This window comes from Dermacentor variabilis, chromosome 1 (genome assembly GCF_050947875.1).
Source record: "Dermacentor variabilis isolate Ectoservices chromosome 1, ASM5094787v1, whole genome shotgun sequence".
Taxonomy (NCBI): Eukaryota; Metazoa; Arthropoda; class Arachnida; order Ixodida; family Ixodidae; genus Dermacentor; species Dermacentor variabilis.
Window position 1 is genome coordinate 136,373,424 of NC_134568.1, and position 18,241 is coordinate 136,391,664.

General features: G+C 44.0%; 1 protein-coding gene across 2 annotated transcripts in view; it reads left to right on the plus strand.

Moving 5' to 3' along the window:
* Mps1 (dual specificity protein kinase monopolar spindle 1) overlaps positions 1–18,241 on the plus strand; it is a 134,547-nt gene that overhangs the window by 80,194 nt on the left and 36,112 nt on the right. For both annotated transcript variants that reach the window (XM_075695494.1, XM_075695502.1), the window contains exons 12-14: positions 1,035–1,189; positions 4,469–4,629; positions 12,992–13,116. In XM_075695494.1, coding sequence (XP_075551609.1) covers positions 1,035–1,189; positions 4,469–4,629; positions 12,992–13,116 — 441 coding nt within the window. The remainder of the gene's footprint in view (positions 1–1,034; positions 1,190–4,468; positions 4,630–12,991; positions 13,117–18,241) is intronic.

Below are 18,241 nucleotides of genomic sequence, written 5' to 3' on the forward strand. Positions count from 1 at the left end.
AAAGTTTCACTGCGCTGCACCATCGGAAACGCGATAGTGGTGGCCATAAAAGAGCATGACCATTTCTTCCACTCATGCCTTGGAGGTAGCAGGCGGCATGCATGTGACCACATGATCAAGTGCTTAGAGGTAAACAGGTTGCTTTATACACTCCAACGTATGGAAACACGATTTCAGGAGACTCTGGGTGACTCCGTAGAGATGGCAGCACCTCTCAACGACTGTTGATATTGAATACACACGAAATATCAAACGTGACATCAGCGTCGTACATGTAAGGTCAAAAACTATGCAGAGCGGATCAACAGTGCCATACATGCATGGCAAAAACCCTTAACCCTTTTTGGAGACCAGTGAACATGATGTATGGGCCATGAACAACAGCAACTCAACAACATGTCCCACTGCAGCTAAAGTGGCCCATTCACTATTGTTGCTGCAGCCAATCGGACTGTCCCCCTCAGAGATTGTCTCTGCCGGAGTTAGGATTGAAATTACGGTCCCTTCCTGCACCTTCCATTCTTGTATTTGTCCCATTAGTTTTTGCCATACTATGTGATATAGAACACAACCACCTCATGTCCACAGTGCAGGTACACAGATTCTGTTAGGTGCCATGCTGCAAGCGTTCTTGGTGTCTCGCTATCGCACAAGGTTGCATTTATGTCTCAGCTCCGTGCTGACTAGAGAATCCAGTCGTTTTTGGTGGTGGTGGTGCACAGGCCATAGAAGGCATCCTCGGTCTTCTTTTTTTTTTTTTTTTGCACGATACTCGGCACATAATGTGCTTTCATTCGTTTAGTTTTTTTTTTTTTATGCTAACAATAACTCCTCAGCAAAAAAGGCAGGTGTTGTCCTCGCTAACACGAGACAAATTGTAGTGTGTAGACCAACTAGCCCAGCATTGCGCATTGTTTAGCTGCATTTCTTCCAGTCAGGGTTACCATTCAATTTGTTCAAGAAACTGTGAATGTCTGTAGATTGCAGTGACAGTGAAACTTGCTGTGAAAACTTGTGGTGTGCCAAATGTGCAGGTGTTCATGATGTTCAACCACCGAAAGGAGTTGTGTGCCGTAAAGCTGGTGAGCTTGGCAAATGTACAGCCAAGTGTGATGCAGGCTTACATGCAAGAAGTGGCTATTCTTAAAGCACTGCGATCCTGCAGCCGTGTGGTTCGTCTTTATGACTGGTGAGGTCCACTTTCTTGCTGAATTTTTATAGCACTGGTCATTTATGCTTTATATTTGACTGAAAACAAATCTTCGTGGAGAGGAGTCCATTCTTGTGATGACAAGGTTTAGACACAGCAGAAACTACCTAAGCAGTGTCAACTGTACGCACAAATACGCTGTCAGTAAGTAGTGGAAGGAAGTGTTCCACCTTCATCATCTAAAAAAAATTAGCAAAGGCTTGGAAAGAGAATATTTAGTTACTGACTAATTATGCACAAAAACCCGCCGTGGTTGCTCAGTGGCTATGGTGTTGGGCTGCTGAGCACAAGGTCGCGGGATCGTATCCCGGCCACGGCAGCCGCATTTCGGTGGGGGCGAAATGCGAAAACACCCGTGTGCTTAGATTTAAGTGCACGTTAAAGAACCCCAGGTGGTCAAAATTTCCGGAGTCCTCCACTACGGCGTGCCTCATAATCAGAAAGTGGTTTTGGCACGTAAAACCCCAAATATTATTAATTATGCACAAAATTACTAGCTATTGTATACAATTCATGAGGAATAATATGGCAAACAGTGCAAGAACAGAACTAAGAGAAAAGGGTGGCATGTCAAACACTGCCAGCAGTTCCATCTTGATGTTTTCATGATTTGAGTGCAGTAATAAAATGACTTGTTGGTGTATGCAAATCATGAGGAATAATATGGCTCACAATGCAAAAACAGGACTAAGAGTAGAGAAACAAAACAACATAGGCACTCACTTCCAAATAATGCTTATTGAGCGGTATTGAAACATGTAGGCAAGGAAACTGCTGTTCCACCATTTCATGCGGTGTGGCTCTACCTTGCTGCAACAGTAGCGAACTACTCCCGGAAGCTGGTTATACTACAATACCAAGTATATAGTCAGTGTCCGCGCCGATGGTTGTCACAGATGTCATTCTATCAGCTTAACAGTGCCTGCAGGCTCATGTCAAGGAGACTGTACACGTCGTACAAAATAGTATACTCACTTCTAGTTAATTCTCGAGAGCAGCTTGTTCTAATTTCATCTAGGAACTTCAGCTTTGTTGAGCAGGTTGTGCAAGCAGTTGCCCATGTGGATTTGTTTTCTACCATTTTCTTCCTCCATGTTTTCCATCATATTGGTTCTAAGATGCTCAAGCATAGCTCTGGTGCCACACGTCTCCGAAGCATAGTCACATGACCATAGCTGAACATCCTGAAATTCTGAGTTTTAAATAAATCCCAATTGTAAATTTTTTTACTGCCAAGTATTTTTTCAGATTTTATCAGATTAACCTGAAAGTGCAGAACCATATCTACAGTATAGGTAAGCAAGCACATGGTCCAATGTGTCATCATTCTGATATTACGCTCCCATTGCCATGCTTTCCACTCATACAATTTACTGAAGGAGCTGCATGTGTTCAATTTGAATGACTAAAACAAGATTCAAACAACAGTTACAGCATTTGCTGGGCACTTAATCTAGAGTGAAAAGTCTGTTACGTGCAGATGCCTTTTCTTCTGCGCCATGAAGTTCGACAGGTTGTATACAATTGTGCATGTTTGAGTAATGCATCAAAAGCAGAGATAAAAAACTCAGTTTCACCCGAAAGGTGAAGCATCGATTGCAATAGCAAATTAGTAGACAGCTGTACAAAGTAAGGATAGTTCTATCAGCTGTATAAAGTTAAAAACATTTGCTTACTAAATTGACAAGCATGGTTCCATGCGCGCATATGTAAACATGAACACATCGCGCTCAATGACTATGGAAACTTGCTGTCAAATCACTGGAGTTAGGAAGTGCGGAAGCAGCAGCGAACGAATTGACCTTTGTGTTGTCTCTCGCTTCAACGTGAACTAAACGTCGAAATCACAGCGCACACGAAACTACCGGCACTCGGCACATGCACTTTGTCCACATTGCAGATCGATTTGAAGATGAGACCCGGACAGCCGCGCCGTAAGCAGCAGCCGTCAAAGTAGAACCCCCCCCCTATCTCTCGCCTTCCCCCCAGGCCTCGCACACGACAGAAAACAGCACGCTTCCACTCCGCCTCCCTCCTTCCCTCGCGCGCACGAGATTGAGCCGCAATTGTCCACTGACCCTCGCAAGCTTTTACTCGCACATACAGTGTACGGCGCGTGGTGACAATGTTATTGTGTTTGGACTTTATACGTAACATCACAGCAACGATGATGGTGATGGCAGAAATTCACTTGGAGTGCCTGTGTAATTGCTATCACAATAAAATGATTGTGATAGCAATAAGAGGAATCTTGGGATTCCTCTTATTGGTCCTTTGTTGCAAATTTAAACAAGTGCTCAGTGTTTTAGTGAAAAGAGTTGGCAGGTAGATGTCTGGGTGTTTGCTCTGAGTGCCAGTATGTCATGTAGCAGGCTCACTTTGACAATGTTTAATAAACATCGGGCACATTCTTGAAGTGGCTGTGTGGCTGCTCTCCAAGTAGTATACTGTACATGAAATAGTTGGATGTTATCATACCTGAAATTCCTGTAGAGAATTAAAACACCTTGTAAACTTGACAAAACTCACTGAAGAATTGAAAATTATTTATGTGTTTGGCTGCAATATGCTTTTAATGTTTCCAAAGATACTAGAAGTGTTGTGAAATTAAATTTTGAATGCACAGAATTAATGGGTGCCTGAAGGGGAACGATATCCTAATCTTTGGGATCTACCCGTTCAGGAACTATGTCAGCTATGATGTCTGCATTTCTGTGTGCTGCTGTGATTTGGACATTGGTACCAATAGAAACCTGGGGCTGTATTTTTTAAGTATTCTTTTCTGCTGATTCTATTCATTTTATCATCCATTCTATTGAATAGGCAATCCCGACAATAGTGGAGTTGCAGTTTTCTGTGGTCAAATGACGAAGGTCAATAAAAATTGGACATGTGCTTTAACCACTTCCAGTGATACATTCAGTGATACTTTCACATAGTGTAACATTCAACACGATGCCTTATTACTATGGAAGGCATTCTTAAACATCAGTGTTTTCAAATAATGTTAGCACACTCAACATCTGGGCAACTCAAGGTAATGTTGGCTCAGCTGCAAATAATTTCCTTTCATTAGTTCCAGTTCTGCTTGTGTTTAGCCAGCTAATGCATGCTAACATTTTTTTATTATTATTATTATTTTTAATAAATGGGGATTATGGCCTTTGTACCAGAGTGTAGATATCTATATACAGATAAATGAAGGAGCTGTGGTGACTGTTGCATTTCTTTGTGTATCTGTGTCTGTGTTCGCTGCAGTGAACTCAATGCAAAGGACAAAGTGCTGGCCTTGGTGATGGAAAAGGGTGACCAGGACCTTGCAACTGTGCTCACGAACAGGCAAGGTGACCTCGGTCCAGTCACCATCAAGTTCTACTGGTCGGAGATGCTGCAGGCTGTCAAGGAGATACATCAAAAACGTGAGAAGCAATTGCTCCTGTCATTTATGCCTCGTTACGCACACGCTTCCATACTGGGGTTTGTGAGGCAGTTGAGTGGATTGAGTGAATTTTCTCTAAAAGAAAAAAGAAAAGAGACCGCATAGCTCTGGATTTGCAATACCTTCCCTTATCTATCAATGCGCAAACGTTCTTGGGAGAGTACCCCAGCAAAACCTGTCCGTCTAGTGGCGCCTTATATCTGCAATATAAATGCATAACTGGTCAAGTTAACACATCTAATCGTTATAATAGTGTAACAGTAGATGATTGGTAGCATTCGAAATAAAAATTTTAAAAATACTTCTGACCTGGATCCAAACCATGGACTGCAGCATGGCAGTCAGCTGTCTGTGTGAGCCACATTACATTGATGGGACTGAAAGTTGCCTTGGACTCAGTTTACATCTGACTGCCACACTACAGTCCATGGTTAGAATCCCGATGAGAAGTATTTTTTATTTTATTTTCTAATGCTACCAAGCATCTAGTACTGCATCTAGTAAGCATCACACTATTATAAAGATTACATGTGTTGACCAATTATGAATTTATTTTGCAGATTTAGGGTGCCGCTGGACAGACAGGTTTTGCTGGGGTACTCACCCAAGAATTACTGTAGGACTGTACGAAACTATGAAAATAGAGAAAAACCTCCTACAGGCCTGTAAAAAAACCTGTGGTGTGGCAGAAAAAAAAAAAAAAAAGTTGCAACGGCGTTTCAGCTCAGTTGATATGATATATCTGCAAAATAAATCCATAATTGGATGTAATTGTTGTAATAGTGTAACAGTAGATTATTGGTAGCGATGGGTAGACATGCATAAGCTAGCCAAATAAGTAAGCAAAAGCGAAGTAGCAGCGGAGTCAAAAGAATGCTTATGCATTAGTAGACAATTCTGTAGCATTCTTCCCTTATACCTCTTTCTCCGAGATCTGCTAGCCTTCTGGTTAGCTCCAATAATGTCCGCCCTGGAAAGCCGTTAGTCCCGGGATCAATTCCTGGACCAGGCCAAATTTTTCTTCAATTGCAAAGCTTTCTTTCTGGGGTACTCTAATGGGTTCCATTTGCAGCTTCGGGCTACAGTCCAGTGGCTGACAATTCACCTTTTATGAATCTTCCGCCACCTTACGAGCTTCTGCAAAACTGATTTGTCATGTTAAAACACACTGACATCTTGTATTTGGGACCTGTCAAGGGATCCATACAATGCTAACAAATTAAAAAGGGGCCTTGAAACACTCCTCTAATTGTAAAATGGCCTTGGCCTTACTGTTAAAGTCGTCCCACGAGTCTCATGCCGTAAAAATTCTTCAAATGTTTCAACTATAAGTGGAGTTATCGCACAAATACCCGACTTTCTCATTTCGTCTCCGCTAGCATACTGGAAGCTTCACAGTGGAGAAGCAAATAGGGCAAAGCCGTGGCCAAAAGTTTAACATCGTGGCAGAGAATGGCTCCTTGCCGCACCCCGTGGTGGCCGCGGTAGGCTACGCTATGTAACACGCTGCTGCCGTGTCAGAGGCCACATGCCGTAGATGAAGACATGCGCATTGCAATTTCAAAAAGCAAAAAATAAATAATCGTTTAATCATTACACACATATATTTTTCATTTATTTAAATAAATTTCATAATTATGTATTACTGAGTATGTTCTCACGATCACGAAATCAGCCAATAGCATTGGTGAACCAGCTGCTTTCAATGACGACATTGTGTATGCAAGGGCAAGCGACTGTTCACTGCTTTTCACATGAGATTGTAGATTCCCTGCTGCATGCAGTGCAATATTTGGCTCGCATGTTAGCAGGAGCCTCGTTAACAGTGTGGGGTCTCAAACATGCTCTTGCGACAAAGGAACGACAACACAGTAGTGCAAAGAATCACAAGGGCATTTATTACACCTTTTGTACACCAATCTATAGCCAGCCAAATTATTACCTATAGAACATGCTGATGGGGGGGGCATGCGACAAATCGAAGTCTGACTTACCGTGACCGAATAGCGAGCAAATATGTTCGCCCCCATGCCGGACACCAACGCCTAGACGTTTGCATGTGTGGTCACGCGGACGGTGGCGCATTCGAACAATCACGTTCGTCCATTCTGGTGTCATGCTCCTAAGCATGGATCAGCGTACATGCGCGGAACATCCGCGCCACTTGACGACCTCAAGCCCAAGAGGAAGCCAAATAACCCCGCTGTTATGTGGTGTTACCAGTGCAACGCTCGCGCCATCTATCATAATGTGCTGCTACCACACCGACCACTGTCGTCACTCAGCTGCTGGGAGAAGTCGGATCACAGGAAACATCAGGGCCATGTGGGAAAAACATCAGGGGACACCTGAGAGTTGAGCATCCCCACAACAGATTGGCAACGTTTTTTTTTTTTTTTTTTTTTTTTTTTTTTTTTTTACAATGTTCGAAAAGCGTTTCAGGGCTCGTTTAACCCTTTCAGGGTCGATTTTTTTTTCAACATATGCGACCACCCCGGGTCGATTTTCTTTATTGCAGTTTTAAATCCTTCAGAGGGACCTTATATCTAAAACAATTTACCATAATTTTTCTAGGGTGACCCTAAAGCGAGAAAAAAATTTTCCGTTGGTATATATGTACTGTTTATTCATGAATAACAACAATAAAAAAAATCGAAATAAACTTAAAAGAATTAAAAATTTGATGCATTGTTATACACATAGTTCAAGGCTTAGAAAATGCGCACACGAGAATATTTAGCAAGTCTCAAATGTTCCTGCTCTTACACTAATATTTACGTCCGTAGCTTAATCAAACTGCGTAGGTGACCGTACTCAAAAAACTGTGTGTTTGTATGCCCGTGAAATGAGTGATACGTGTGACAAACTTCCGCTAATCTTCATCTTATCACCAACCATAGGCAATTGGATTTCGCGAGTCTCAAAAAAAAAAAAAGAAAGAAAGAAAAGAAACACATGCACAGCGTTCGCCCTTTGAGCGATGAGTAATGGTGGATCCACACGACGGACTAAATCAGTCTTTTCCGCTATGGATGGCGCATCACGTGACTTCACATCACGGATTCGTGCCGTCCGCACGTCATCCGCGACCCCCACGGACGGAAAATGCCGAGCTATTTTTCGCATCTGAATTCTGGGGGTCGAATGCTGCAGATTTAGCCTAGCATGCTCTATAGTCTGGCAACAAGCGCGGCTTTGAGATCTTTCTGAAACAGCTTCATTGCTGTTGACACCACTCGTGCCTGTTTGCACGCGCGACTCGCACAAGAGCGACTGCAATGAATTTGAGCAACGAGGCAACTTTCTTCTTCTTGCATCTCGTGGAGCAGTTCCCTGCATTGTGGGACATGACTGTTACCAATTACACGGACATGAGAGCAAAAGAGACGATTTGGCAGCAAATGAAGAAACTGCTCTCTCGTCACTCGAAGCAGCGTCCGGTATTTCTCAATGTCACTGACCAACAGCTCCCGGTACAAGTGGTTTTGTATACCAAGATGCTTGTTGGCGATATAGTCCTTTTGCCAATAAGACCTCTTTCGATAAAACAAGTACTCGTTGTCATCCAATTCAGACAAAACAACAGCTATTGCAGCCAACATGCCATTTCCTTTCGATCTCCAGCTTTATTCATAGTGAAAAACACATATGACAGTCTTTATTACATCGATGGCGCCATCTACAGTGAGTAGAAACAAGCAAACATTTGTAACTTACAGCCACTGAGATCCGCCCGGGCCGCCGCAACATCTTTGAGGCCATGTTCAGCCAATACAGCCACACTAAGCCTACACGCCGAGAATCTGAGTATGGCTTTTGGAAACGGTGCCCGCTCATCACGAATACTTGTTTGTTGAAGTTTTCGGACACAAATTTAAACCAAATACAAGCCTCAGTTTGAAAGTTACGGGCCACACAGTGGACGACGATGACTTGACAGGTTCGAGGCAGATGGCAGTCGCTTCGGGCAGTGCTGCCATCTTTATATTTCTGGCGCGATCATATGCTCACTCCATCAGTCGTCTGGATGCGCTTCGCAGCTGGATGGGCGGCGGAATAAGCGTCCGCGGAACAGTTTTTCGTGAAGCCGTCCGTTGTGTGGATCTACCATAACAAGATAGCCATCAATTTTGCAAGTGCAAGAAGCCAAAACCGCCCGCAAAACAAAACCCAAACTAACCGCTGCCCGCCCGCGCACATGCTAATGCACGAGAACCATGCAATGAAAACTGAGAGAGGGAGGCGTGAGAAAAAAATTCCTCATATTCCAGCATAGTGGCAGCACATGCCAGGAAAGGAAAAGTTAAGAAATTGGCACCCGTTTTAAACGTACAGATGACGGCGTAAATATACGGCTTCGACCATTTTGGACTTGTTCGCGGCACCGTATATTGCACCGTCATTGACCCTGACAGGCTTAATGACATGGCACAAATGTTTTACCATAAGGATGTGTCCTTAATAAAATGGAGCCTCGTTGATACGATCTTTATGGGAACTGGAATATAAAATGTATCATCCAAAAATCGTATTATCCAAAGCCAGCTCAAGAAGGTGTGAAAATAGGCGTAATTGGTGACACTCAATAGCAAAGGTTTGCGTGGAGTTGAGCAATACTGCTCCGCATGACATGTTATGCAGAGCGGCATCATTCAACGCCATACGAATTGCAGCCAACGCACTTTTATTTTGCAATGTTGAAATAGCTAGTCAGTTCGCGCTGAACTTGCTTCTTTTCAAATTCCGTAACAAAGTTCTTCTACAAGTTTAAAAAAAGAAGGTGCCATTCCCTCGCTCAACTGAGCAGCGGCGCACTACCAGTCGGTGTGTCTGCGCTGCCTCAGCATCGTTTTACTGCCGGCGGCATGCCACATGCGTTTTTCCTCCACTGTGCCTGGGGCTTAACACATCGTTCATGGGTCGTTGGAATGTTATTGAAGCTAGTACACTGGATTATGAAGCTGAGTTTTAGAAATACTAGTAGTAAAAGTCCACTTCTGCAGTTGTTATCCAATTTCAGGTAAAAACGTGATCGCAATAACTGTGTGAAAATACATTACTCCTGTGGGATGTTGGCCGGGAAAATAAGAAGAAACATTTTGTCCCGAAAAACATATCATGCAGAATCATATCAGCGAGATTCCACTGTACAGTTATTTAGGTGGTCCTGCAGAAAAACAGCAGCCAACTTTTTTAATGACTGGCACTCGGTGACAGTAAGGTACAAACGCCACCCAACTGAGTTTAACAGGAAAAATATGGCTGTCAATTTTGGCCATCTCAGCTTAATTTACTAAGTGCCAGTCTTGCTCATTTTAATGTAAGCTTGTGTGAATGCTGATTGGTTCTTGATCATAAATGTGAGTTGCACTGCATGTAACAAGGCACAAATGAAAAAGCACACGAAGGATGATGGTCAAACTGGTTTATTCATATTCCAGAGGTGAAATACTTAGGATAATAGAGTAAATAAACTGGGAAAAAGGAAGGGTATGTAAAACATGAATGCTCACCACAATCGAGGCTGCTTGCTATCTTTGTCTCGATGAAGCAGTGCTATTTCATGTTCACTCAGTGCTGTATGAGTAGAACACATGTTGATACATGTGCCATATGCACCAGACAACATGCTAAAAGCCTCGATTATCTTTCTTCCTTCTGTTATTCTCATGCGTTAACACAGTAGCCTGTTGAAACAACGCTGTACAACCAAGCCTAGCACAATGCACAGCAAGGTTCTCAGGTGAATTTAGTTGTTCACACACATTTTTGTGCCCTTGTAGACACTCATTGACCAGTTTGGCCGATGTACACACATCACAGTAAAGAGGAATTTTGTAAACACGTCAGACAATTCGAAAATTTACATGTTTCACACTGCACAAGTACTTTTCCACTTGTATACGAGGCCTAAGGCTATTGACATTGCACAAATATACAGCTTTGATGGGGCTAAAAGCCTTACTTGGACATCATGTCTGCTTGCAATTATTTTTAATCTGTGTGAAAATTTGTGTATGTAATAAATAGGGCCACAAATTTATGGCTGACTTATTTCTTCTCTCATGCCTTCCCGCATCATCCTTTCATGCATCATTCTGTGTGTGTGATTGTGCTTTGTGCATTGTTACACCAGTTACAGCGGCTTCTTAGCCTCTACCTTTACTTTGATGAAGAGGAAGGCATTGTGAAGCTGGCTGTTACAGTGCATATAAATTTTAGCCAACCTGATTAAATGAAATTATCTCTTATATAGAGCAGATTCTGAACATTGTGGAGCTTTAGCAACAATGCATAGCAGAACATATGCTACATCGAACTAAAATTATACCCGCATCCGATAACTCAAAGCTGCACAGCTCCAAATGGGTCTGTAAGTTTACTTTCTTGCACGGAAAGACTGCAGCTGCAGTCACCTAGGAAGAAGTGGTGGAATAGCAACATTAGGCCGCACGATGCATCATCTACATTTGGAATTGGTTGTTTCGTCCATTTTGTAAGGTGGTTTTAATGAGCAGGCTATGACTGGCACAGCTCACCTGCTGTAATGTTGATGACCGTCTGGCTGTCTCAAAGCAAATCTTCCTGGGTCTCTATGACATGGCCACGAAGTTTCTGGCCATTCCAGAAATACAAATACCAATGTAACTGATGACTGGCAGCATCCTCATATCCTAATGGCTGGGTGTAACAATATAGAAATCTGCATGTACAGACCCATTCACTGTTCTGTAGAGTGCGAGCAGCATGCTGTGCCAAAATGAAGGCACTGATCAAGCATTGCCTCTTGCAAAAAGCAACATGTGCAGTCTTGCACATTCATATGATGCCATCCGTGCGTCTGAGCTGAATTATTTCAAACCCAGCAGCAAACACAGGCACGCATCATTTGCATACATCAGAGCTACTGCTCGTACACTGCCACAAACACTTTTACAGCTGCTTTCCTTGCATAAAATTTGCTAACATTTAAGATTGTTGTAATTACTGTATATTTGATGTAAAACCTTTGTCTTCTTGATTAGATTCAATATTCAGTTTAGGAACAATCATTCGGTATTTGTGCACCCATACTAACGAGTGTTTGAAGTTTTCTTATGTTTAAAAACTGTTGCATCCATTATGTCATGTGACACCCGGCAGATATATTGGCAGTGCTCTGAAAGTCCTTAAATGCACTTGAGTATTTTTCTGAGGAGCCTGCACAGACTCTGATGTTGCAGTAGTACAGTTAAACCTTGTAATAACTAAGTCGGTAAAATTTGTAATTTGCTTCGGTAATTGAAATTTCATTACATTTAAATTTAGCTTTTATGCAGATAAGTACAGTTGCCGACACATTTTGTTGAGACGGAAGGAGCTGCAGAATTTTCAGAATTATTGGACAATCTGAAAAATCGACTTTGAATGAGAACAAAAATTATTTTATTGTCTTTGAGAGACGGCAACGAAGCCGACTCTCAACAATGCCGTGTCAACAATGTCTTCACGTCAGCAGGATGAAATGAAGCCAGCCACACTTTTGCATCCACTCCACCTCTGCAGCTGATAGTGTCGCCCATAGTGGGAAGAATGTTAAGATTAAATGCAACAGCAGCAGGGAGTGAATGCTTTAATGAGTCTCCGAAACTAGATGACGCAACCTCCGGTACTAAACATGCGGGAAGACAGCTCATATGATGCCATGCCATGTCAGCACACCACTTCTTGTATATGTGGCAGATTACCTCTAAAACACTGCGCACAGGCTGCATATGCGCTCAGCCAGGCATGACAGCCATGCGCAGCCGTGGCCGCTTTTGAAAAAGAGACTCGTGCCAACCTGCCTCCCTCCTCCTCCCCTCCCCTTATCTAAGCTTAATCGTCCGCAGATCACTACCCTCCCCCCCTCCTCTTCCTCGCGCGGGTAGAATGCTCATCAAGCCACCATTCTTCTCCGCTCACCCTTCCATGTTTTCACTCGCACCAAAAGCATACTGCGGGCAGGGTGTAATAGGATCTTATCGCACTTGGACTTTAACAGAACATGACTCTTATGTGCTTTGGCAGTCACTCTTCATCGCGTGGCATGATTTGAGAGGTGCGTTCGCAAGCAATCACTTGTAATTTAACCAATTTACCCTCTGTACCCGGTGAAGTTTTCAGTATCTCTTCGAGGTGATAGTGATATTTCGTTATGTTGAAATTGTGTATGCACTTCATTATATTGGTATTCTAAATACATGTACACGGTGTTCTTTAGACAAGAAGTTCTAAAAAGTTGAATGCCTTGTTATATCGAGCATTTCATCATATTGAAGTTTGTTGTTATATTGATGTTTAAATGCATTTGTTTTTGACAGGTGTGATACACTCTGACCTGAAGCCAGCCAACTTCCTCTTTGTGGCGGGGAAGCTGAAGTTGATAGATTTTGGTATCGCTGCCAGAATGCAAGAGGATGTTACTAGTGTTTACAAAGAGTCACCGGTACAGTATGCATATATTGTTCTGCATGCGCTTGTCATGTATAAGAAAGGTGCTCAGGCAAGTAATTATGCAATTACTCTAATCAAGTTGATTAGCCAGCTCTTTAAAGTACGCAGTGGGGTTTGCATTGCTATCAAAATCAATTTAGTGGACAGTGTAATGTGTCTGTTCTTTCTTTTTTTTTTTTTGCATACTTTCTCTCCTTGCTACATTTTCTTGTTTCTGTGCTTGTGTGCCTGTCTGACTACCACTGATCTCAATAGGGGCCTTGGTATCTGTAGTGTTGTGATCGGCCGTTTGCCCCGCGACACCCCTCGGTCGTGGCTCACATGATTGTGGTGTAAGGGCCGACGGCCTCGTCGGGATGGATCTCGACACAGATGAGTTATGGCCAGTGCGGGAGTGCCTCGTTCATGAGAGGTTTCAGCAATTGGCAATGATATGGCTGTCACCTGTCAGCAACACAAACTGGCGTGTTCAAGCCAGAGATGCGCTCAGTATGACACTGCCTGCTCAGTATGACCCCCTCAGTATGACCCTCTCAGTGTACAATAGCGTCGGCGAAAAGGGTGACCTACCTCCAGATTGGTGGGACCTGATGTCAGCGGCCTCCTGACACCGTATTGGTGGGACCTGATGTCATCGACCCCCTGGCAATGGATTGGAGGAAGTGACTAAACAAAGATCACACACAGCATAAAAGGAGCTACGGAGGGCGGGAGTGATCAGCGACTACCACATTATCATCAACTTTCCTGTATTTCATTGCATTTCTTTGTATTTCTTTGAATTTTCTTGTACATATGTAAATATGTGTTTGTCAAACGTCCTGGATATCGGACCCGGCCTCCCATTCACTCAATCCTCCTCGAGAAAAGATCCCACATCTTCAGACCTTGAGTCACAACAGTAGTGGCAGCGTGAGCGTAAGTTCAAACTTCATTTTGGATGTTAGCGTAGATGCCAAAACTTCTGCCTTTGGTGCCTACGACCCGCGAAACATAAGCCAAATGTGGTTGCCCTCAGCAAGCCGCAGTGCGCTTAGCCAATGGACTCGTGGTGGCACCCCGCAGCGGCTGCGGTATCTACGCCATGTAGCCGACCGCAGCTTGATGTCGACTATCAGCCAATAGCGACCGTCTAAAGAAATGATGAAATAGTGCGTCTAGAAGAGAGTGTGGACGGGGCGTTTTGTTGAAAGGAGAGTGTTTGAGAGAAAGGTGACTTTGCGATCCACTTACAAGCTGCATGCACCGCATACAACAGCAAAGCTTGGCTGACATGTTCACAGCAGCTTATGCTACCCATGTACTATGTTATTTCACTAAGCCTGAGGGGTGGTTCAGGGCCCCTTTAAGGGGGGACGCGGCCTTTGAAAACCGAAAAATTGCAAAAAAGTAGATTTTTGGAAAACCACATGTTCGGGCAGTATGTCTTATAAACTACCATTTCTGTAAATATCTACGTCTAATTCATCGCAAAACTATTTCAAATAACGTTTATAACGAGCCGTGGCAGCCCTTGAGCGGTGAGCGAGCGCTCAAAATAGGGGTTACTTGGCGCGAACGCCATTTCTCCACCACTCCTCTGAGCGCCGCCATATTGGTGTTTTGTTCGTGCATTCTTCGGCTTTGTTTTGGGAGAGGCATAAATCGCTCATGATTGGAGGGCTCACGAGAGCTTTCAAGTTCCCCACGGCTGAGACGCGAAACTGAGATTGGGCGAAGCACATGCTCCTCAAGGACGTGGGGGGGGCCGCGACTCCCATTGGCTGCTGCGTGCGATGACGTAGTGGTCTCCTGCATAACGCTTCCGGCCGTCGTCTGCTTCGGCTCCTCCATCGTCGGCACCTTTTGTGTGTTCTGCTTGCCATCGTCTATCTCTGCAGACATTCGCATATTCCCCAAGTTTCTGCCATATTTACGAGACGATTTTCAACCGTCTTGAGATCGTTGTTGCGTTTAGCCTGCTGATTGTTGTGCGGTCGTCCACGATGCGCCCAAAGAAACTCAAGATGCTACACGCGTTCGGTGTAAGGAAGCGTTCTATGAAGCTCGCTGCTCGCCTGCGCACCGACGATGATCGGACCAATGGTGCTTGTGGGGCAGCTTCTGCTTCATCTACACAAGAGTGTAGTTGCGTCGATGCTTCTAGCAACATGACTCCTGCTCCACTGGCACAAGAATTTGTCATGACGAGTGCGCCTGATGTCTCGTGCTCATCGACAGCGGCTTCCACATCCTCTTTCATCTGCCTCGGACAGTGTGATCGCGTCGTCCACTGAGCACTTGAAAACATGTTTCCTGACGTGTGAGGAGAAAGAGGCAATGGATAAAAAACGCACTGCTGTACAACAAGGACTTGGCGCTATGTCAGCAACGGAGCGAAAATTTAAAGCAATGGAACACTATCCTGAAGCTGCCACCACTACAAGTGAAGGCGAAAAATTTCTCCTTGTGCAAATGGGTGCCCTAGGCGACCTGCTATCCGGGAACCCGCGACTGGGGTGAAGGTTCAAGGAGGCACCCAACTTGGACTTGCAACAAAGCTTGAGCTGCTATGTTTACATTGTGGAGTAGTTGCATTCTCGTGGAGTTTTGCTCGTCAGGATGACTAATGTCCTTTAACGTGAGTATAAGAGCCATTGTGGCTACAAAACAGATAGGGAAGGGACAAACAGCCCTCAATTACCTTTGGGCAGCGATGAACGTGTCCCATCGTGGCCTGCATCATAAGACTTTTCAGAAGCACTGGAAGAAATTCAGAGAACAGCAGACACAGTGCATAGACAAGTTCTATGCAGAATCTGCTTCTACTGTGAAAACCACCTCCAAGGAAATGGATTCATATTTCAGCAGGGACATCACAGTAAACTTTGATGGAACATGGCACAAGCGTGGCCACACGTCCCGTATTGGAGTTGGTGTAATAATTGAATATTATATGGGCCTCTTCTTGGACACCATTGTTTTATCGAACCAGTGCCTTGGTTGCCAAGTAGGACGAAAGCCTGGAGACCCAGGCGACGCAAGCCTTCAGGAGGATCATCTGTGCCAGAAAAACACTGACTCTAAGTCTGGGAGGATGGAGGTTGAAGTAGCTGTCATCCTTTTCTCGCGTTCGGTGCCAAAGCACAACCTCCATTACACAACGCTCATGTCTGATGAAGATAGTGCCACCTTCTCTGCCTTTGTGCAAGAAAATATTTATGGACTGGTCCCCATTTCGAAAGAGGAATGCCTGAACCACATCCAGAAAAGGATGGGGACAGCACTGCGCAACCTTGTGCAGAAAAGTGGCAAGGCTTTAGGAGGGAAGGGCAGGCTGACAAAGGCCCTCATCAACAAGTTGACAGACTATTATGGCTGGGCCCTACGGAACAATTCAAGCGATGTGGCTGCAATACAGCATGCAGTGATGGCATCGTACTACCACGTGACATCAATGGACGAGGATCCTTACCACGACTTGTGCCCTGAGGGTGCAGACTCAAGGTGTCGTCATAACGCCAGCAAGAGTGATGGTGTGCCACCTCCGAAGCATCGGTACAGTATTCCAGGCTATGTTGCAGAAGCACTGCTACCTGTTTATGAGCGCCTCTCACAGGCTTCTCTTCTGCAACGCGGCCTGGGAGCAAAGATGCACAAAGCATCAAAATCATTTCACTCCGTGCTGTGGTCCCTGATGCCCAAAAAGCAGCATGTGTCGCTGATTGCTGTGGAGACAGTACTGCGTGAAGCAGTTTCAAGATATGATGCTGGCTGCCACAGGGCCAGCCAAGAGCTATGTTCATCAGTGGGGCTAACGCCTGGCCATGCAACGGGCAGCCGAGAAAGATTCTCTGCACTTAAAAAAGGCTAAGAAGCGATCGCAAGAGAAGGTGGAAAGGCGGCAAAAGAAGAGAGCGCCTAAGGACATCTCCAGTTACGCTGCAGGGTCATTTTAGACCAATATATGTGCTCAAAACTTTCAAAGCTCATTTTCTCAAAACGACTTTTTTGGCTGGTGAGGCTGCTTATTCCAGCCATATCTCTTTAACCACTCATCAGATTTCCTTTTTTTTTTTTTTTCATTGTGTATCTGAATAAATTTCTGAGGGAAAGATAAGCCTGATATATATATATATATATATATATATATATATATATATATATATATAGTCTGTGATTTGTGATATTTAGTCAAAATTTGATTGATAAAATCTTAATCACCAACACTAAATTCGGTGGTCTGCTAAAATTTTTCAGCAAGGAAACTTATAGAAAGGGCTCTGTCTTGCCCTGAGGTATCCATCTGGGAATCATCATAGTGAATTTCACAGTTGCAGCACCTTTTGAAAATTCTCCAGGCCTGGAATGAGAAAACCATGCGCACCATTCTGACATATTGCTGTAACTTAAGAACCAGTGAACATAACTGCATGAGATTTGTAGTTCTACTAATGCTTTTGCTATGAGTCTATCCTGAAAATTTCATTAAGATATCTCAATAAACAAAAAGTTGGTATCCGAGGGTAGCCTCTCCCCTTAAGAGCCTTAATCACAATGTTACCACCCGCCGTGGTTGCTCAGTGGCTATTGTGTTGGGCTGCTGAGCACGAGGTCGCGGGATCGAATCCCGGCCACGGCGGCCGCATTTCAATGGGGGCGAAATGCGAAAACACCTGTGTGCTTAGATTTAGGTGCACGTTAAAGAACCCCAGGTGGTCAAAATTTCCAGAGTCCTCCACTACGGCGTGCCTCATAATCAGAAAGTGGTTTTGGCACGTAAAACCCCAAATATTATTATTATTATTACAATGTTACCAAGAAGTGCCTTGAGGCACGACATAAAACCAAGTAGATGCTGAGTGAGCCATGTTTGTAACCTCCTAGATAAAACAGCCATGCACAGGTATGGACTCTTTTGAGTAGTCCAACAACTTAACCTGAGGTGTAGTACATGGGCCTTTCTGGCAAAATGCTGATTGAAGAGGTTTGACGACATTATGGAGACTGTGGATCTCAAGTCAATTAAGAACGTTAAGCTGACATTTCCTGCCAAGACGTCTATGTGAATGCCAGGCTGAGTGGACGCAGTCACAACCAGAATATTTGCAACATCGTTGCCTGCTTCGCTGCTTAGT